This window comes from Sinohyriopsis cumingii, chromosome 3, assembly GCF_028554795.1.
Source record: "Sinohyriopsis cumingii isolate HCF-2022 chromosome 3, ASM2855479v2, whole genome shotgun sequence".
Lineage (NCBI taxonomy): Eukaryota > Metazoa > Mollusca > Bivalvia > Unionida > Unionidae > Sinohyriopsis > Sinohyriopsis cumingii.
Window position 1 is genome coordinate 126,938,525 of NC_142963.1, and position 23,297 is coordinate 126,961,821.

The 23,297-nt window shown below is 34.7% G+C and overlaps 1 protein-coding gene across 4 annotated transcripts in view; it reads left to right on the forward strand.

Annotated features, from left to right (window-relative positions):
• The window catches only part of LOC149803803 (uncharacterized), a 363,874-nt gene extending 340,661 nt beyond the window's left edge, over positions 1 to 23,213 (forward strand). For all 4 annotated transcript variants that reach the window (XM_089953611.1, XM_089953612.1, XM_089953613.1 and 1 more), the window contains 6 exons: positions 183 to 293; positions 3,496 to 3,597; positions 5,755 to 5,893; positions 6,297 to 8,093; positions 11,467 to 11,512; positions 14,805 to 23,213. In XM_089953611.1, coding sequence (XP_089809737.1) covers positions 183 to 293; positions 3,496 to 3,597; positions 5,755 to 5,893; positions 6,297 to 8,093; positions 11,467 to 11,512; positions 14,805 to 14,925 — 2,316 coding nt within the window. In that variant the 3' untranslated portion in view covers positions 14,926 to 23,213. The remainder of the gene's footprint in view (positions 1 to 182; positions 294 to 3,495; positions 3,598 to 5,754; positions 5,894 to 6,296; positions 8,094 to 11,466; positions 11,513 to 14,804) is intronic.
• The last annotated feature ends 84 nt before the right edge of the window (positions 23,214 to 23,297 follow it).

Sequence of the window (23,297 nt, forward strand, 5' to 3'; positions counted from 1 at the left end):
TGAAGTTCAGTGAGCTTATCTGAATAACCAGAATTGTTCATATAGTGAAAAACTGAATTTCATAATAAAAATAAATTATAAAAAAGTCATGTATGTATTTTTTGTGTATCAGTTCTGTATTATTTGCCCATACAATTAACAATATAGTTTTTATATATGCATTTTTGTTCCTGTTTTTTTAGGACCATGAGGTGCTGCGAGCCTGGTTGAGTGACCTTCATTATGAAGAATATCATCAGAACTTCATCCAGGCTGGCTATGACATGCCTACCATTACCCATATGACCCCACAGGTAACTACAGTTAATTAATTTAGATAATTGTCTGGATCAGTGTGCTCTCAAATTAAATATTACCCACCACCCCACCCCTATTTACAGTGTAATGCTTCATTATTAGTAAAACTACATCAATTTATGCAGAAAATGATAACAGATAAACATCCAGCCTAATTAACAGAGATAAGATAGCATTTAAAAAAAGAGAAAGTAGTTATCACAGTATTATAGCAGTTTTGACAGATTTGTAATTTGCAATGAAATAATGTAACAGTGAGGGTGGGTAGGTGGAAAATTAACAATCCCCCCCACACACAGTATTAGCCGCATGAAGACTAGGTAAATGGATTTTATTATTTGAGAGTTAGACTGTGTGACTAATGGGTGATTAATCATGTACTTTGTAATTCTCATTTTTTCATGGCATTTTAGAGTCCTTGTAGAAAAAAAGCAGTATGATATTGTCTATGTCAAAAAAATATTGATGTTACCTAATATCTTTGGTTCAACAAGTGGTAAAAGCAAGAATGCAGGGCAGGATTGTTGTAACATATGCTTACTAAGATTTATTTGGGAAAAAAATGACTGTTTGCAAGAAAGAACAGGCCAAAAGCACTTAAAAGCCCACGTAAACAGTATAGCCAAATCATTAGTTTATCTCTGTATATCAAACCATTTGTATCATCTCTATATCCTCTGCTTGTTTCGATTCTGACTGCTTATGATAACCCACGGATCAGTACAGGCTGCTGAGATTTGTCTGTAAAAAAGCATTACTTCACTGCAAGAGTTTGCATTTCAGATTTTTTTCCATTAAGTTTACAATGGCCGGAGCAATAAGTGACAGGATTGCTTCAGTAGGTGAAAGTTTTGTTATCTTTTGGTGTTTGGGGTTGAAACACAAGCTGTCTGACTTATCTTTGTCTTTTTTTTCTTTTTGCATCAGATTGCATTAAAAACATGCAAGTTCATACATTGGTATGAAATAAGCTACAGTTGGCAGGTGGTTTTTATAACTTGCTGCATGGAAACTATAGACTCATGTATACATCATACATTTAATCCTGAAGACACAATCTTATCCAACATTTGTCTTGATAATATTTTTATTGGATGTCTTGAATGTACTGTATAATGATGGATTTAAGGCCAGACCCTTTACAGTACAGTAATGCCTTTCAAGTCTTTACAATTGATGCCTTTTAAAGCCAGACCTTTTACTGTACTTATGATGCCTTTTAAACCTAGACTCTTTACTGTACTACGATGCCTTTCAAAGCCATACAGTTGATGCCTTTCAAAGCCATACAATTGATGCCATTCAAACCCATACAATTGATGCAATTCAAACCCATACAATTGATTTAATTCAAACCAATACAATTGATGCCATTCAGACCTATATAATTGATGCCTTTCAAAGCCAGACCCTTTACTGTACAATCATGTATTTCAAACCCAGACCCTTTACATATGATGATGGATTTCAAACCCAGACTCTTTACCATACAGTGATGGGTTTCACACTGAGACTCTTTACCATACAGTGATGGGTTTCAAACCCAGACTCTTTACCATACATTGATGCCTTTAAAAGCTAGTCCCTTTATTGTACAACGATGCCTTTCAAATCCAGACCATGTACTGTACATTGATGCCTTTCAAACCCTGTACTGTACAATGATGCCTTTCAAAGCCAGGCTTTTTACTGTACAGTGATGTCTTTCATAACCAGGTCCTTTAATGTACAGCCTTTCAAAGCCAGACCCATTACTATACAGTGTTGTCTTTCAAACCTTGATTCTATAATGAACAGCCTTTCCAAGGCAGATGCTTTATTGTACAGTGATGTTTATCAAACCCATACCCTATACTGTCCAGTGATGCTTTTCAAAGCCAGAATTTTTACTGTGCAATACTTTATGGCAAAAGCCCAATTAACATATACATGTACTGTACTAGTAAAAGAAAGTCTTCACATCCATAACCATCACTTGCACAGCTAAAAAAATGGGAAGTAAATATGAAGTAAATATTTAGTTTTATTTGCATGATTAAAGCAGCTGTGCAGTTCATTCTAAACTTGTTCATTCAGTTCAACAGCATGTCAGCCATTTGTAAACTTGCAGTATCCCACAGTAGTGACACGATGTCATTTGAAAATATAACATTACAGTTTATACTTTTTTAATAATACAAGATAACATGTCATTCATGGAAGCATGAAGGGCTGCTATTTAGAGGTTTGATTGTACATGTTAAATCAAGACTGAGTCCATGCTCTTTTGGGTTTCTTTTATCCCAGCTTTTCTAAGATCTGCTGAAATTTGTTTGTTAATCTGCAGCATTTTACAGATGTTAAGATCACATTTCAGGTTGGATTTTGCTTTGATGCCCAGAGGGTCAGGAGGGTCAACAGGTTACATGATAAACAAAATACGACAACCTTTATTGGTTCTGAAACTGTAGAAAAAGATCAAACTAAGTTAAAACATTTACGTCTCATTAATAAGAGATATAGAAAAGATTTAAATTTAAAAGACACTTTTTTGGTTCAGAAAATTACAGAAGTCATAAAACTAAGTTGAAAATGTCATTTTCAATAATAAGGGATAAAAAGAAGGATGTGAAAACAGAGATCATTATATTGTTGCACATAACATGCATGAATACGCAACATGAATATAATGCCCTAAAAGCTATGTAGAAATCATGAAGACCTGCTGCTAGCTAACAATTACATCTTTGTTGTGAGTGATCCCAAAAACTAAACACCTGAATCCAAACAAGGGTAGGTGTACTGTAAAAGTCCAGTATGTATGTATATATAGAGATAATAAGATTACACAAATTGTTTGTTTCAACAGAGGAGATTTTGGTACAGTTCGATTATTTATTGTTGTTGTTGTTGTTATAGGGTTTAACGCCATTTTTCAGTTCAAGATAGGCTATACATGGTGGCCAGTATAAATGGTGGAGGAAGAACCTGGGAAAACCCTGGAAAGAACCACTGACCCACGAGAAGTTACTGGCAAGCTTTCCCCACATACCCACATTGGACAAGACCGAGTCTCGAACCACACAGACAGAGGTGAGTTGGCAGTGATCCATAACGGTGGGTGCTTTAGACCACTCGGACACACGGGACCCCTACAGTTTGCCTAATTTATTCTTCAGTTTAAAATCACTTTCAGACTAATTTTGTCTAAATTTTCAGGACCTGACTGCCATTGGCATCACCAAGCCTGGTCACCGCAAGAAATTGAAGGCAGAGTTGAACAGATTAAACATCCCTGATGGAATTCCAGACTTCAAGCCAGTAAGAGTGATAATATATCTTGTAACAGATGCCTTCTAAAGTAACATTCATAAAGGTTATGTAGGCATTCAACACAGATTATTTCAATAATGGGTGTCATATCTTAGAATTTGATTCTAGGTACCGGTAAATGGCAATATTCACTCTATTTGGATCCTCATTCGTCCATTTTCCTTTTGGAGGTCATTATTTATGTACCCAAGAAGTACTTATGCCAAAGTAAATCTTTGGACAAGATCAACCGAAAGGTATGATCCAATATAATCAGATTGAATGTTGAGCACTGTGATATCACATTAAAAGCTACACATGGTGATAAACAAATTTCTACTACCCTATATTGTGACGATTAGACTCGGTGTGCTCTTTTCTTGACCATGCTTAGTACCTAGGCACCATTGTAAAAGTCCATGGTGATCGATAATTTTTCATCTCAAAGCATCCTGATGACAGTTGAGGTGCAGAGTATTCAATAATTAGGATTGAATAGACTTCAGTGTAACAGAATTAGTATTGAATTTTAAAATAATATTTTATATTTAATTTAAAATGAGTAAATGCATGTAGGTCACATATATGACTTTTACTATAGCTGATAAGTTTCCTTTGGAAATATATCAACATCATCTTAATCCTTTTCCATGGCTTGCAGATTCTACATTCCTGCTTATAGATGGGGAATTACAAATGTTTGAATTTGCAGGTCATGAGATTTTACGTGATTTATCACAGTATAATTTATTTGTATGCCAATTCCATATCTATGGTGGGAACATGTAGTTTCCATCACATCACGTCACACTTTATCCTGTCACATCACAAATTGTTTGTTTTCACTCATTAACTTTTGAAGGACTATATATTGAAATCAAATTTAGTGTTAGGGGTTTGCATTTTGAAGACTTTGTCCATAGCTGGATTTTCACCATTTTCTGGCAGAATTTTACAGAGTTATTGCCCCTGTTTTAATAAGGCTTTGCCATTCATTTTAGTTCTGGTTCATTTTGAGGAATTCATGGAACCAGATTTGGTCTGAGAGCTTTACATTAATAAGCCCTCTGTTAAGTTCAATTTAACCAGTTTCTGGTAAAATTAAATGGAGTTATCAGCCCTGTTTAACAAGAAATCAGATTTCCAGCAGAATTTTAGAGTTATGGTCCCTGTGTGCTTTGAAATTTGACCAATCACTTTTCACTTCTTGTGATGTCTAGTTGGTTTATACAAAAATAGTGTTGATCAAACTTCAGATACATCCACAATGGCTGTTATCTTTAAAATCTTGTTATGGCTTTTTCTCCTAACTGGAAAGATGTATCGACATGTGATATTTATGAGAAGGCTTCTTATGATGTTTACTTCATCCTAAAGGAAAATGATCTGACATTCAGCGTAGTCACCATGGCAGCCAGCTTGAAAATCTTGTCATTGATACTCATCCCAAATGAGAAGTCTAGCTGGGCCTAATTGAAAATAATACAAATCTGACATCCAACATGGGCACAATTGTGGCCATCCTGAAAATCTTATCACTGCTCCTGAATGCATGGTCATATTCACATGGAGTTTCAGTAAAAGACTTTAATAATGTCTAAATGTCTAGTTGATCCTTAATCAGAACGGTGTCAATCTTACATCCAGTATGGTTGCCATAGTAGCGGATTAAAAAATCTTGTAACTGCTTTTAAAAAATTCAGAGATGGCTTCAGCTGTCATTATTTAAAAAGAAGAAATGGTCTTGATCTCCATCATGGTGGTAGGGATGATATGCAAGAGAGGCAGGGGTATATCTGCATGAGCAAATTGTCTCCCATTTCTCCTTTCCTTTTGGTTTTAAATTTCAAAATGTTTTATTTATTATTTCATCAGATTTATTGGTCTATTTCTGTTAAACCTGAAGTGGACCTGACTTCTCTTACAATTTGACTGTAAGTCTTAATGAAATGACCCTTAAATAAAGACCTTATGGAAAAATAGAAACAAATATGAAAATTATATTATTATGGTTAATGGGGATATTTTCATGTCCAGATTTGGCCCAGACCTGGATTTTCATTTAAGATTCATTGCAGTAAGGGAGCCAGTGTAATTTTACATTAGATAATGAACAGTTTGCATTATGTCCCACCAGAATTAATAAAGTTTTGTTCTCTTTTATAGAATGATCTATATGAGTGGCTCCACCTACTCAATCTCAGCCAATATTATGAGATTCTAGCCAGTCAGGGGTATGACAGTGTAGACCAAGTCACAGAGATTACATGGGAAGATCTGGAGGAGATCGGGATTCAGAAACTAGGTATGGAAATTAAGCCGTGCCCTTCTGTAGCTAGCTGTCAGTTAGTTGCTGTAAATTCAAAATTTTATTGAGCCACTGACACATTTTATCAGGGAATTATTAACAACCACATGATGACACCTGGACACCTGACAGCCATAGCAACAACACCAAGACAGTTCTCAATATAACAGTTGGGGTTCTATAAAAAGCAGTTTGATACACAGCTTCAGTTTGTATGTCACTTTCACAATCAGAGGGGAAGGGGTATATTAGTACCCTTGTCCTGATACCCATTTGTATAAGCATCCTAAATTTGTTGATTCTATGTTTGACTTTGTACTCAACACTCTTTCATGGCAAGAAATAGAAGTTCCTGTGCTCTTGTATTTCAATACTTATTTTGATCTTTTTTTTCCTCCAGGTCACCAGAAGAAAATCATGCTTGCCATTGATCGTCTGAAGAGAATTCATTCGGGTGTCAAACGTCTGTCAACCATGGATGGAAGGGGTTCTCTAGAGATGCTAGAACCTCCAGGGACTCCTTGCAGCACCTGGTCAGGAGGAGAACTGCCCACCCCACCCCCTCCAGCCCCACCCCAGTACGACTATGGGATCCCAGTGTCCTTCATACAGCCACGCAGGTCATCTTCTGGAGACAGCCTTAGCACCAATAGTAGCGGGGAAATGAGGTCGTATAACCAACAGGATGAGGTTTTCTCCAGTGGCAACCAGCCATGCCAACCTGATGTCGTTGCCATTCAGGTCAAAAGGTCAATGTCACATTCGGCTCCAAATTCATTTGGAGATGGACGAGAGTCAAATCAGCAGCCTAAAATGTGCCAGTCGTTTCATGCACCAGAGCGAAATGTCCTGGACTTCTCTGATCGTGAAAATACTCCAACAGGGGATGACAGAAATACAAACCAAGGAACTTTAAATGTTGCCCCATTAGCACCAAAAGCAATAATTAAGCCCAAGCCAGTGGCTAAAATTGTGGCAAAAACAAAACGCTCCAGTCATGAGGACACTCCAGATATTATTGACATCGAAAAACATGAATCGGAGAAAAACATGGATGGGCCAAAGAGCCCAGTTAAAAATATTGAAGGATTTAGCTACCCTGTGAATAATAGCACATTGAAAAGATATAGGGGCTCAAATTCAGACAATGTTTATGACAGACCCCAAATGTACTCACCAAAATCAGGAGATGCTTTCATCTTTCCCAAAACTGCCACAACTGTGTACAGTTCATCACCCATGAATCCTGTGTATGTTTCAACACAGATGGAAAGTGTTTCTCAACCTCAGAATCACTCCCCCAAGTGCACACAGCAAAACTCACCAACTGGGAAAGCCAAAAAGAACCCTCCTCCTCCACCACCAAAACGCACACACTCAGTCAAATCTGGACCAGGGCCAGTGTCAAATAGTGAAAGCAGTAAGCCATCTGCTGCTGTATTAGGGACTTCATCTTCAGTGCCATCTGTACCAGCAAAACCAGCACTCAATATGCCTCCACAGCAACAGGCTTTTGTCAATTGTGTTCAGAGTCTGGCAGAACGATTTGGAAAAAAAAGCGAGGAGGTCGGCAATACAGATGCTCAAAATTCTGATGGGGAAGACCTTCCTCCGCCTCCTCCACCAGTTGCAATGGATCTAATCACCCCAAAAATTCATAACTATGGCCTGCTTGGGAAATCAGACAAAACATCATCAGGGGAATACATGCTGCAGCAGCGACTCAAGCGGGAGGGGTCATCGGGTGCTAATTCAGGGTCGAGTAGTGTAGAAAGTGTATTTGGTGTAAAACTACAGAAACTTCATCAACAGCAACAACAACAACAACAGTCTCAAAACTTAGATTTGTCTAAAAATTCAGGGCAGGAAAGCAGTTCAGTTAATTTTCTGCAAAGTTCAAATAAGGAGAGAAAAGACTCCACAGGTAGTAATGATGGAAATATGTCATCTGCTAGTTCAGATTCCAATACTTTACCATTTGCCAATGAAAATGTTGGAACAATTAAACAAAGGATACCCACAATGAAGCCTTCCATAGTGGCCATTGATGATTCTATTGATGGAGAAGCAGAAGAGGATACTAGTGTGTTCACTGATGTCAGTAATAATACATTGAAAAGAATTCAGTTAAAACCCATGTACAGTGCTAGTGTAACTGCCACAGTCTCACCAACCACAACTACGATGGTTCAGAAATGTAAGTTCCACAGAAATATTTATATATTTTTTATGAATATTGATAATGGGAAGTTACAAATGTTATGTTTGTCAGTGAGATTTAGGATTTGCATGCAGATTTCTTAAGAGACCTGGAAGTTATCAGTAGGAAACTAGTAGAGAGTTGTTTGTAAATGCATGCCATTATATCTAATGACATTTGAAACAGTTTCTTTCAAACATGTCTTAACTCGTTCAGCCCCAGAGGTTTTTATCGTTTTCACCTGAAATGCGAGTAGGAAAGACATTTTTGGGTCATTTTCTGAATACATCGTGATACATCCATCGTTTTCTATTGGTTATTTTGCTTGTGCATGAGCAGAAGGGTAAAGGTTGAAGTTCTTTTGTATTTTTATATAGTTCTATTTTGCTTAATGGACCCATCATTTTCGTATGGAGACCAATCTTTATTCCAAATGCCCACAGTATCCTACTTTTTGCAAAGGTTCACCTGTCTGGGTGCAGTTCAGACTGGTCTGCCTTAGATCTGAGGCCAAAAGGTCTAAAATCCAAACACAAAATTGCATTCCGACCACGAGCGAATTTTGGGTGGGAACAAAAATGAGTCCAAAAAATTAGGTTTCTCCATCTGTATTTTGTAGTGAAACTAGAACTTCCAGATTATTTGGTGTCAATGTAGAGCTATATCTGTCTGATTTTTTGAAATACCACCCACTTTGGTGTATCTTAAATGACCTTGATGCTGCAGAGCTCAGAAATAGGGTACAGCCTCATCATGCCAACATGTGGGATTGGGGCCGAATGAGTTAACTGATATACAATCTTGATTATGCAAGTATGTCAGTAATCTTTTATTTACATATAAATAACCAAGTAAATTACTGGACATCTTTTCAATTTAAATAGCTTTAGACAAAGGATCTCTAGAGATATTTTTCTGATATTAATTCTAGGTGACTCACTGATGTAGTTTAAATTTGGTAATATAGTCTGAATTTGGTTATGTTGACTAAATTTGGTTATGTAATCTAAATTTGGTAATGCAGTGTAAATTTGGTAATGTATTGTAAATTTGGTAATGTGGTCTAAATTTGGTTATGTTGACTAAATTTGGTAATGTAGTGTAAATTTGGGAATGTAATCTAAATTTGGTAATGTAGTCTAAATTTGGTTATGTTGACTAAATTTGGGAATGTAGTCTAAATTTGGTTATGTAATCTAAATTTAAAAATGGCAACATTTAGTAATGTAGTCTAAATTTGCTAAATTTTTAGTGTTGCTATGTTAGGCTTTGCTATACATGGTTAGACATGGATTTTATTTCTTCTATCACATTGAAAATTTATCAAGTCTATTCCAGAAATGAAAACCTAAAGGGATATTACCCACTCGATTATTTTATAACAAAAGTGACTTTTCTTGATACAGTATAAGGAAGACAAAGTAGGGCTAGCATAAAATAAGGCACAATATTCACACATTATTATGATTTTTGGCATGTTTTAGAAATTAGCGTACACCTTACATCACACATCCTTCAATAGACCCTGCCTTACTCAAGTTAGAAAATTCTCTGTGGTGTGTGACTCCTATCCTCCATTACTGAAGATTTCCAAACATGATGACATGCAGAGAGTGAGAGAATATGTACCATGGAATACATCTCTGTAAGAATTACTACTTGACTTGAATGCATAATCTTTGATTGGTAAAAATAAGTAAAGATTCTACATGAAAAACATGAAGTCTCAAATGAGATTCATCCATGCAGCGATGCATCTTTGAATGTAATGGGCTAACTGAGGTTGAACATTAGAAACTTGCACATACAGGATACAGTGTTTTGTGACAGAAATCGAAAACGAACAAGAGTGGAAGGATATCTGCTTGGTTTAAACTTCAGACATTAGTAATGTACCTGATTATACATGATGAGACTTGTACTAGTATCACTTTCTGGCAGTGGCAACCAGCGTGGCATCAGTGTTTAAGTTTTATGCTTAAATTTTCTGTAAGTCAGATTAAGGGTGGAATGCATTTTCATCATTGTTTAGATGCAGGCAAGGCACCCAGTTCCTCAGAACACTTGTTATTATATGGTCACAACAGCAGCGTGGTTTGTACATGGGATAGTGTCATCTGTGTTTATACATGGGACAGTGTCTTTTGTGTTTATACATGGGACATTGTCCTCTGTGTTTATACGTGGGAAATGTCTTCTGTGTTTATACATGGGAAATGTTTTCTGTGTTTATACATAGAACAGTATCATCAGTGTTGATACATGGGACACTGTCTTCTTTGTTTTACATTTGAACAGTGTCTTCCATGGAAAACTTGTTTCAAAATTCTGACCACAAAATAAGTTCTTTTAAACATTTCACATATTTTTATGCTAATGCCATACATCTATACTTTATTCTATGTTTGTGGTAATGCAGTGCATAAGTAAATAATTAATTGTATTTTAGACTATATCAGGTGTGTAAAGGTAATATAGAATTTGCAATATATGCAGAATTACTTGACATCATCCTTTGTGATGTATAATCGTGATGCATGTTTTATACCGTCTTCAATCGCTACAGACATTACCATCGCAATGCACGTTTCTATACTATCTTGAATCACTACAGACCTTACCATTCCAATGCATGTTTATATACGGTTTTCAATTACTACAGAGATTATCATTGCAATGCATATTTCTATAATGTCTTCAATAGCTTCAGATATTACCATTGCAATGCATGTTCCTATACTGTCTTGAATCGCTAGACATTACCATTTCAATGCATGTTTCTATATTGTCTTGAATTGCTAGACATTACCATTTCAGTGCATGTTTCTATACTGTCTTGAATTGCTAGATATTACCATTGCAATGCATGTTTCTATACTGTCTTGAATGTCTTGCTTCGCTACAGATATTACCATCGCAGTGCTTGTTTCTATACTGTCTAGAATTGCTACAGATATTGCCATTGCAATGCATGTTTCTATACTGTCTAGAATTGCTACAGATATTGCCATTGCAATGCTTGTTTCTATACTGTCTAGAATTGCTACAGATATTGCCATTGCAATGCTTGTTTCTATACTGTCTAGAATTGCTACAGATATTGCCATTGCAATGCATGTTTCTATACTGTCTAGAATTGCTACAGATATTGCCATTGCAATGCTTGTTTCTATACTGTCTAGAATTGCTACAGATATTGCCATTGCAATGCTTGTTTCTATACTGTCTAGAATCGCTACAGACATTACCATCGCAATGCATGTTTCTGTACTGTCTTGACTCACTTCATACAATTTGAAGATACTTTCTTTACAGGATTTTGTTTCATATAATTAAATTTATGAATTTCTTAAATTGTTTGTCTTTCTAGTAAGACCTCCAGTACCTGTCAAACCAACAGGGCATCACACTGATCGGTAAGCTTAAGTAGTCTCTGTCTTTGTTAACAAACCTAGGTAATTTAGAAAAGCAAGACATATCACTATTTTTGCTGACATGGCAGTATTATTCATGTTAATTTAAGGTGTTGGTTCAAGTTTTCTTATTGCAGTGTTGTTGTTTTTTTTGCCCCACTACAACAATGGCTGGAGCATTAGAACCCACTCCCCTCTTCACTCTTGTTCTCTCTCTCTCTCCATGGCTATTTATTATAGCACTGTTGCTATTGTACGGAAAGTATGGGCATGGATCCCTTTTCACAAGATGGTAGTAATATTATGTATTATGTACTTAATTTTAAGGTGGTCTCACTATAAGGTAGTATGTATGATGAACTTCATTATAAGGTGGTCTCACTATAAGGTAGTATGTATGATGCACTTCATTATAGTTTGGTCTCACTCTTAGGCAGTTTGTATAATATATTTCATTAAAAGGTGGTCTCATTATAAGGTAGTATATATGATATACTTCATTATAAGGTGGTCTCGTAAGGTAATACGTATGATATACTTCATTATAATTTGGTTTCACTATAAGGTAGTAACCATAGTAAGTATGATGTACTTCATTATAAAGTGGTCTCACTATAAGATAGTATCATATAAGGTGGTCTCATTATAAGGCAGTATGTATGGTGTACTTCATTATAATTTGGTCTCACTATAAGGTAGTATGTATGATGTACTTCATTATAAGGTGGTCTCACTATAAGGTAGTATATATGATGTACTTCATTATAATTTGGTCTCACTGTAAGGTAGTATATATGATGTACTTCATTATAATTTGGTCTCACACTAAAGTTGTATGTATGATGTACTTCATTATAATTTGGTCTCACTGTAAGGTAGTATATATGATGTACTTCATTATAATTTGGTCTCATGCTAAAGTTGTATGTATGATGTACTTCATTATAATTTGGTCTCATGCTAAAGTTGTATGTATGATGTACTTCATTATAATTTGGTCTCCCTCTAAGGTAGTATGTATGATATACTACATTATAAGGTGGTCTCATTATAAGGTAATATGATATTCTTCATTATAAGGTGGTCTCATTATAAGGTAGTATGTATGATATACTTCATTATTATAAGGGGGTCTCATTATAAGGTAGTATGCATGATATACTTCATTATAAGGGGGTCTCATTATAAGGTAGTATGTATGATATACTTCATTATAAGGTGGTCTCATAAGGTAATACGTATGATATACTTCATTATAATTTGGTCTCACTATAAGGTAGTAACAGTAGTAAGTATGATGTACTTAATTATAAAGTGGTCTCATAAGGTAGTGTATATGATGTACTTCATTATAAGGTGGTCTCACTACTAGGTAGTATCATATAAGGTGGTCTCATTATAAGGCAGTATGTATGGTGTACTTCATTATAATTTGGTCTCACTATAAGGTAGTATGTATGATGTACTTCATTATAAGGTGGTCTTATTATAAGGTAATGTGATATACTTCATTATAAAGTGGTCTCATTATAAGGTAGTATGCATGATATACTTCATTATAAGGGGGTCTCATTATAAGGTAGTATGTATGATATACTTCATTATAATTTGGTCTCACTATAAGGTAGTATGTATGATGTACTTCATTAAAATTTGGTCTCATTATAAGGTAGTATACTCTTGTTTCATGAATAGAGTTAAAATAAGGTAGTATTTCATTACAAATCTCCATCTGTACATCCTGCTATCTTCCCATCATACCTTGGTTGAATTCTAATTTAGGGTCAGTTTTCACAATTTTTCCAGAATTTCCTTGTCCACTAAGATAACTAACCATGTCCTTGCCTTTCTTCCGGACATTGTCATTTTTGTGGACAAGGAAATTGATGAAAGCATGCTATAGCTTGGCTCTACAGTGACTGGTTCAAAGTATGTAAGAATGGAAGAACGCTCCTTCCTCTGTTTAGAGACACACTGCAAATACTGCTTTACTTGTCGAAAACTGAAATACTTCTGATGTGGATCACCTTCTCCAAAAGGAGGGTGAGGGGAACAACTGTTCATTGGGCAAGAAATTTAAATGGTTTAAATTTGACAAAAAGCATCTTGCAGTCAGGGTCTTCAAAATTTTACAAATGCTGTCAACCTACCATCAAATATGGCCATCATTGCTGAAAGTCAAAAAACAAACTTTAAACCAAGGAGTTCTCAAAACTGCTTATTCAAGTTTGACAGAACTTTGACAGCAGGCAAGAAAACCTTTCAGATTTATGTAAATAATGTCAATCTATGATCAAAATGGCAACCATTACTAAATATATGAAACCTTTTAAATGACCTATCAAAAATTGCTAAACAGAATTTTGCCACATTTACAGGAAGCATATATGACATCAGTGCCTTTATGTTCATACAAAATAATGTCAGTCACCTTTAAATATGTTAAACATGGTCACCTTTACTAAAATAGACAAACCGTCAAATTACAACTTCACACCCACATCAACTACCCAATAGAATTTCACAAAAGTTTACAGAAATTGTTTTGGCATGAAGACCTTTACAACTTCCTTTACAAACTATTATTGCATTTATCATTTGGCAACTGTGGCTTGCAAAGCAACCAGGTGAAAAATGTACAAATGATATTTATCTTCATGTACAGCTATTGCTACTAACATATATATATATATATCTTAAGAAAAAAAAACTTCTTGGAATAAACTTTCTGTACAAAACTAAAACTGCCCTTCCAAATCAGACTAAATTTGGTACCATCTGTACTCTCGTACAAGTTAAGTCCAAATGCAAACTGCACAGACCCAGATTTGCTATCGCATAATGCGCCTGCAGATCAGGGTCTGTGCAGTTTATTTTGGAGTAATCAGTAGAACAAACAGCATAGACCCTGATCTGCAGGTGCATTATTCTATGGCAATTTAGGATCTTTGTTGTTTGTGTTTGATATGACTTATAAATGAGTATATAAGGTAGGCAGAGTCTCTGTATGAATAGTTGTCATTCATGAAAAATGACAGTATCTGATTCAGCTTAAGCTACTCCAGGCAGAAATACAGCTAAAAAAAACAAATACCACCAGATTCAACAAAATAGCAGGAAATTATCCTGATATGGGTGTCTTTTAACTTGTTACCTTCAGTATTACTTCTAAATCTGCCTCTTAGAATAGATGCCAAGTGCAGGATATTAGGCTCACTTGGGTCTCTTGCTTTTTTTGTGTGCAGAATCACAAATTCCATGCAACTTTATCAAAAATTCTTCTTTCTACTTGCAGACAGGATCAATCAAGGACTACAAAATCAGGAGATGTTCTCAGTGAGATAGATAACATGCTGCAAGGACTAACAGAAGAATTGGAGGATGCTATGTTAGAATTTGAAATCACTGATAAATAAGCCAGTAAACAGATTTCAAAGGGATCTTTTATTTCTCTTCATCTCAGCAGGGTGTTTAAGGGTTATGCCTAATGCTTTTCTGAATGTGGAGTTAAAAATGGCCTCACTATCACAAGGTCTTCTTTAATTCGTAGCAGGGAGTATTAATCACAACTCTTTGCTGCTGAAGATTTGCCGAGATTTACTACCTTGTTTGCATTTTATCACAAGAAATCTGAGAATGTTCGACTGCCATTAGCTGTATCAACACTCGAATCAAATTAGAGCAAAGAGCATTAAGGATGCAGGAAGCATCTCTCAAATCCTTCCCTTGCTGGTGGCCCCTTTCAAAAAGTAATTTGGTTTCTTCCACTAAGTAAATGATCACACAGTTTGCATTAATAAGATACGCATCAGAAGCCATATATATGTGTGTATAAAATTGTAGGAATAAAGAAATCAGTTGTAAAAACTTTGGATTATTTGGGTCAGTGCCATTTTGTTGCAGTCTATTCTCAATCTTCAATAACCCAAGAACTATCAGTACTGTTATTACCCAAAAGGAAATTTATTATAAAAGTAGTGTGCAAGTGAACCACAGTGTTCACAATATGCAGCATTATATCTCGCTACACTTGATTGTAAAATCTTCTCCAGTATGAAGTGGATTATGTTCAGAACCAATAAGGAAGAACACTAGGTAGAGATTTTCTATAGTTTGGTAGAATGTACTTCCAAGAAATATAAACAGTTTTTCATTAGCTATCCATGCATGAAGGAGAAAAACACCATTGTATGAAAATTAATCTGCATATTGCCAGAATGTACTGCAGCTGATTAACCATTTGGTTACAATGCCAGGAAATTCCGAGTCCAGGAAAACAGCATTGTATCCAGAGTCCATGACAATGCCAGTTTATGCTGAGTTCAGGAAAATGCCAGTGTATCCAGAGTCCAGGATAATATCAGCGTATCCAGAGTCCAGGATAATACCATCATATCTAGTGTCCAGGAAAATACCAGCATATTTAGAGTCCAGGGCCAGAATCAGAACAGCTAGTGCCAGAAAGAGTATTTCAAAAAACCAAATTTGGAAACTTCTTTGAAATTAAAAGATCTATTGTGCTTAATAATTTACCTTGTAACTGATGTTGTTACAAAGCATTCTTCAAGCCACACTATGTGGCAGGCATCTGTGGCTCTGTGAAAGAAGAACTTTCATGAATATTGAAAAGTAGTTCTCTTGATGTAATATTCCTGCGGCATCTTAGGAATCAAATCAGATATAGCTCTTGACCAGTCCTTGAAGTTCTTAGGATTCTGCATGAACAGCAATATATGTTTGGTGGGTGAAGGATTTGCTGTCGGTTCATTCTGAAGTTGCTAAAGTGGGATCTTACATGCATCAAAATCATTCTGTAGGATGACCAGAATGGTGATGGTTAAACTTTTAATTAGAATCTTCATAAGGGCCCCAAGTCGATAAAAAAAAGGGTATTACAGTGTGTGCATCTCTCTTAGGTGGTTTAAAAAAATTATCACATTCACATCAGTTATACTGATATACCCTTTTCTCAAGTGGAATAAGCCCTAGTAACAGTGTTAATGAAAGGTCCCACTGACAGGTCATGTTACTCGAGCTATACAAATTTAAAATACTATGCATATCTTTTACTACTTGGGGCCAAAACAATTTGAATGATCATCAGAAAATTGGAACAATTGAGTTAAATGCACATAGAAGTTGCTTGAGTGGGATACAGAGCCAGTTTCAGTAGTAAAGTTTAAGATTATATTTCAATGATACTGCTGAATTGCAAAATGTTTTTCATCCATTTTGTGCCAAATTTCTGTGCCCAGGAAGTGGAAAAGTAAGGGAGATGACTTTGATCTGCTTGATCATAGGAGGTCAATTTAATGCTTACTTGACATTAGAGTTTGATGCTCGTATGTTTGTGATACAAATCTGTGAAGTCAAAGCATTTTTGATATTATAAATTGATCTGAATGTATGTGGAATAAATTTGTTTATGCGACTGAGTAAGAAACTGTATAAGAATATAAGTGTATGTATTGGAAGCAAAAAGATAAAAATCTAAATCTCCAAATTTATTATTTATATCCGTTTTAATCAGATTGGTGATCTGAATACATTTTATAGGGATACCGCTAGTGTTTTGCATTTCCACGTGGCTAAAAAGATAGACGTTGATTAGACCAGGAATTACATTATTTGTCTTCTGATGGGCAGTCTCCCAAAGTCATTAAGAGGATGAATAGTGAAATTCCATGACAAGAATGTCCTGAAAACTTGATGCCAACCACTGATTTTATACTAGTTATATTCCCCAGTAAGACACAATTCAGAATTTAATCAATCAACAACCTTTATGTTGAATTGTTACACATAATTATGATAAATTATACCTTCAGTTTTGAACCCTGGTAGTTCAGTTGATAGTGTTGGACTCAAGCCAAAGGTCATGGGTTTATTACCTTCCCTGGCCATCCCAAGTCAGACTTCTTTGGTGTGTTCTTGGGGAAAATGTACTTAACCTTCAATTAAATTTGCAATTCCAATAATTTAACCTTTTTTAAAAAGTAAGACAGTCATAAAAACTTCAAGTTTAACAATGTCTAAAAGAAATAATTAAATCATCATAGAATTAAAATATGATGCAGTCTTCTGCATTGAAATACAATTTTACTGCCACAGCTTAATTCTCTTCAGCACGTGAATCTGGGTTCTTTTCTATAATCTTGTATGGGCATCATTTTCTGTTACCAAAGGATTTATCTTCTCTAAAAAAAACATTACCAAATCTATGTAGTATACATGTTAAAGTACTGGCATGCTGGACAAAGGGAAACAGTCTGTTTTACATATAAACAAAGAATAGTGAAAAATGTGGATTGTATGCACGTTTTATTGAAATGAAAACAGTTATTTCAGTCCTTCCCATGTACTTGTAGTACTATTTCGTAACTTTCGTTTGTTGAGCTCAAAAATGAAGGACCATTAATTGTTTCTCGAATAATTATTAATTTTCATGCAATTCTTAATTAGTTCTAATATTCTGTAAAATCTTAAACTGGAATGAAAACAATGTTGGTTTTGAAATAAGTTTAAATTATGATGTGTACAGGTATGCTCTGTTGACAGTTAAAAGAAAAGTCCTCACTTTAAATTATTTTACACAAAATTACTTCTCCTGCTTGACAAGAGCATCATTTTAAATAATGGTGTGTAAATGCCAGATTTAAATAGATGAAAATGACGAGAGTAAAAGATAGGTCTCTTTAGATAATGAGAATTCTACTTTACTGACAAGAAATGTTGAATATATTTTACATAAAAATCAAAGGTAGAAAAGATATCACATGACAGAATAAAGGAAGTATTTTACTTTTCCGGTGGATTATTTCACAAGATTTTTTGTGAAGTTGCCCTACAACGGATTATATGAACTTTTGTCACTGGGGTCCTCAGAGTGGCTCAGCATGAATTTTCAAGGCTGCATTGTTTTTCTTTAATATGACATGCATGTACACCCTCCACGTTTTCATAACTCTCTGTTTTATAAATAGTCTTTACCCCATGTTTTCAGACACCACCACCACCGTCCCAAGTTTCTTAGCTTTTATCATGTCCCAAAACTTTGGGATAATGAAAAAAAAAATGCTCCCAAAAACTCAGAATAATGTGGGGCTAGGGTAGGGGTGGGGCAAGATCAACTGCTATTTTTGTATCTGGAGTCAGCTAGTTAACAGTATTAATGAAGATGGAAAAACACTGAGAAACCTTGAAACAATTGCTTTGCTAAACAAATGTAATCAACCAAGTTGCAGAAAAAGCCTACTAAAATAAGATTTATAGGCCAGCCATTCTAGCATTTGGCTGGTTGGCAGATATCTGCTAGGTGAGTGATCTCAGGCACACATGGATCTCATGTTTGTCTTTTGTGTTCAGTTGGTGCTGTTACTTAAAATACCTCTCAGACTTTTTGTTTGTACCAATACAGAGTTTGTCCTTGACAACATTAGATTCTTGTACCAGTACAGATTTTGTCCTCGACAATATTAGATTATTGTACCAGTACAGATTTTGTCCTCGACAATATTAGATTATTGTACCAGTACAGATTTTGTTCTCGACAATATTAGATTATTGTACCAGTACAGATTTTGTCCTCGACAATATTAGATTCTTGTACCAGTACAGATTTTGTCCTTGACAATATTAGATTATTGTACCAATGCAGATTTTGTCCTCGACAATATTAGATTATTGTACCAGTACAGATTTTGTCCTCGACAATATTAGATTATTGTACCAGTACAGATTTTGTTCTCGACAATATTAGATTATTGTACCAGTACAGATTTTGTCCTCGACAATATTAGATTATTGTACCAGTACAGATTTTGTCCTTGACAATATTAGATTATTGTACCAGTACAGATTTTTTCCTTGACAATATTAGATTATTGTACCAGTACAGATTTTGTCCTTGACAATATTAGATTATTGTACCAGTACAGATTTTGTCCTCGACAATACTGGATCCTTGTACTAGTACAGATTTTGTCCTCAACAATATTAGATTATTATACCAGTACAGATTTTGTCCTTGACAATATTAGATTATTGTACCAATACAGAATTTGTCCTCGATAATATTAGATTATTGTACCAGTACAGAATTTGTCCTCGACAATATTAGATTATTGTACCAATGCATATTTTGTCCTCGACAATATTAGATTCTTGTACCAATGCAGATTTTGTCCTCGACAATATTAGATTCTTGTACCAGTGCAGATTTTGTCCTCGACAATATTAGATTATTGTACCAGTACGGATTTTGTCCTCGACAATATTAGATTATTGTACCAGTACAGATTTTGTCCTCGACAATATTAGATTATTGTACCAGTACAGATTTTGTCCTCGATAATATTAGATTATTGTACCAGTACAGATTTTGTCCTTGACAGTATTTTATTATTGTACCAGTACAGATTTTGTCCTTGACAATATTAGATTATTGTACCAGTACAGATTTTGTCCTCGACAATACTGGATCCTTGTACCAGTACAGATTTTGTCCTTGACAATATTAGATTCCTATTAATTTCAAAACGAGGTGCAACATGTTCAAAGTTATGTCTGTTATTTGTTATGAGTTTTGAATTTGAATTAGGGAATGCTGTACCATATTTTCCTATGTATTGCACCTACCCAACTACATACAGATAGACCCAGATCTGCTGCTGCTTAATATGCTTGCAGATCAGGTTCTGTGCTGCTAATTTGAAAGGGTAGATAGAATGAACAGTAAGGATCTATATGCCAGTTAATTATGTGATGTCAGGGCCAAGTTCATATTGTGGGCATGTGTTATATACAACACAGTATTTTTATACATGTGTATTTTGTTCATTTCTGAACCAGTCACAAGTAATTTGAAAACTTTTGGTTCTACAAGATGGAACATTGCATTTTGTGAGGAAAAGAACTTGAGAAGTTTATTAAAAGACATGCATTTTTAAAAAATACTTAAATACTTGAAGCAAAAAAGCTTCTTTATTCAAGGACTTAAAGTAATTTATTATATTTATGTATTTTGTTGTCAAGTATATACTAGTTTCTGCTTGATAACTGCACAAAGCAATATCTCCAGTCAGATTTTTTAAAATACTGTTAATATCTTTATCTAAAAGTGCTTCAGACTAACTCAATACATTAATAAAATGAATATGTACTACTAAAATGTTTCATATTGCGCACTGACACAGATTTGATATATTGCATACATACTTGCATATATTTTTATTGTTGTTTTGTATATCATATTTCTTTATATCATCTATATTCTCATACAAGTCCAACTGAAAACAACATAGATCCTGATCTGCCATCACATAATGCATTGAAAGCTCAGAATCAGATGGGGTTTTTTTTTTTCGTTCTACTGATTAAGGCTAACAAAACTTCATAGACCCAAATCTGCAGGCACATAATGTAATATTAGATATGGGTTTGTGAAGTTGGATCCAACGTATGAGTATATACGATATATACGAGTTAAATTGAGCAGCAACTACTTATAAAATGAAATGACACTGCAAGAAGACTAGTAATAAGGATATTGAATCTGCATTGTATTTTATTCACCCGATGGGAGAACAAGGTTCTGTCGGAGAGAAAAGTTCATGTTATATCTATAAACATAAAAATGGATGTTTTGTAAAAGCTTGAGAATGTTCCTAGATTTCATTTAATTAGTTTCCAAGACTTCCCGCTTCCAAATTAATGCTGGTTATGGAATTCAACTTGTTTGCTGATGATGAAATTATTTCAAACAAGATCATAATGGCAGTTTGCTATTCCATATGCCATGATATGTTACTATATTGTGTTTAACATCAGACAAAGAATGACACTGAAACATATCATTGGAGTGGGGGGCCAAATTTCATCAATGGTTAGTCTTTCTCCCAAAAGGAGTTTGAAAAATTCCGCATAAAATTAGACGACCCATGTTGTAGGAAGCTCATTAAAACTTAAATTCTGCATGCTTTTTCATTTTTGAATACTCAGAAGTGATAAATAGAAAGGGAACAAAACATGTCGCCATTAGAAGTGAAATGTGAAGCTTTTTTAATTTAGGGCTAGAATAAGCCCTGTGTTTTATGAATTTAGAGCTAGACTAGGCCCTGGGTTGTTTTTTTGGGGGACGTTTTGTTAAAATTAGTGCTATTGTTTAAAAAAAAGAGTTAAGCTACCTTTACAAATTCTCAGAAGTGCCAATTCAAACTAGACCGTTTTAATTTTCTCTTTTTTTATATTTGCTTTCCTGATTTTAAAATAATCAACCTTGTTAGTGTGTTTTTATGTATATTGCCATGCAATTTCTCCTCATGTTGCAGTGAATTCACAGGTAGTCATAGAATTTGAACAGAGGTTTGGGGAGAAGAGATAATGGAAACGTGAGGATGATGCATTTCACTCAAGGTTCAGGTTTTGTTTGTATTTCCTGAAAGAAGACAAATACATGTATTTGTTGTTGTACCTACTGCCAGTCATATAGGAAAGTACCCTGACAGCCATTTTGATAACCATTCAACAAATTATTTATTTAGATAACCAATCAACCAGATTTTGTTATTGGTGCTTTTATATTTATTCATTTCAATACATAACATTCATTGCATGTATTTCTCAAAAGTCACAATGGATTCAATCAGAAACATTTATTTAAAATTTATATTAATTCTTTGTAATGTATATATTTCAGGTTATATGATAAATGAAAATAAATGATGTTTATCAAATACGAAACCACAGATCTGTTTTTGAGTTTGGTGTAAAATTTTATCTGATATGGTTCATGTCTTACAGTCACAGTGTACATGTACGTGAAATCAGAATATACCCTTCCAAAGACTGAGAACAAAACATTGTAGTTTTGTGCACATCTTGTACCAGAGAACTACTACAAGTGTAGTTGACGCATAAATTGCAGTTGGTTCTGTAGGGGTTCATCTCTTACAAATGCATTATGACTGAATGGTGAAAAAGAAAAAAGTTTGCTTCATTGTAAACCTGCAGCATATATTACCATTTTAACAATTTTTACACAAGATAATGAGAAATAGGACACATCTTTTGAGATTTTTTATAGCCTTCATAACCACTGAGTTATAATATAAAGTCATTAAAAAATTTCTTTATAGATTTAGATTTTTACAGTAGAAGTTCTAGTGTTCAGTAAACACTGAAATGGCAGAAAAGTAGACTGGTATATGGAAACTAATTAATGATTTGTATTGCTTGGAAATTCAACTTCAAACCAGTCTGAATTTCTGCCTATGCAGAAGCAGTATTTCAATTTTCAGTTGAAAACATCATTTTTGTCCACAAAAAAAAAAAACAACTTTTACCTACCCAGAAATTATAAAAGGAATTTTTTAAAAACTTTAACAAGTTTATGTGTCACTATCTCCAGTTATTTTTGCTTAAATACTGCAGGTCTTCAATCAAGGAACTATAGCATAAACCCTGATTGCCTGGGCATCCAAAACACCAGCCTGTAGAGGTCTGTGTACTTTTCTGCATGCAGTGAGATTCGTTTTCTATGGTGAATATGGTACCTGGCACATCTTGTAAACTATAGGTGTTATTATTTATCTTGACAGTTTGTCTCCTCATATTAGAAATATTTATACATACATGCATGTTATTAGATGTATTATAATACTGTATCATACCAACTTGTTACAATTAAAGATAGAAACATACAGAAGTTGAGAGTATCTTGTTTGTTTTTTTCTTTTATTTTACATGTCTCATCATATAATTTATACACACTGGGCTTATTTTATTGCAG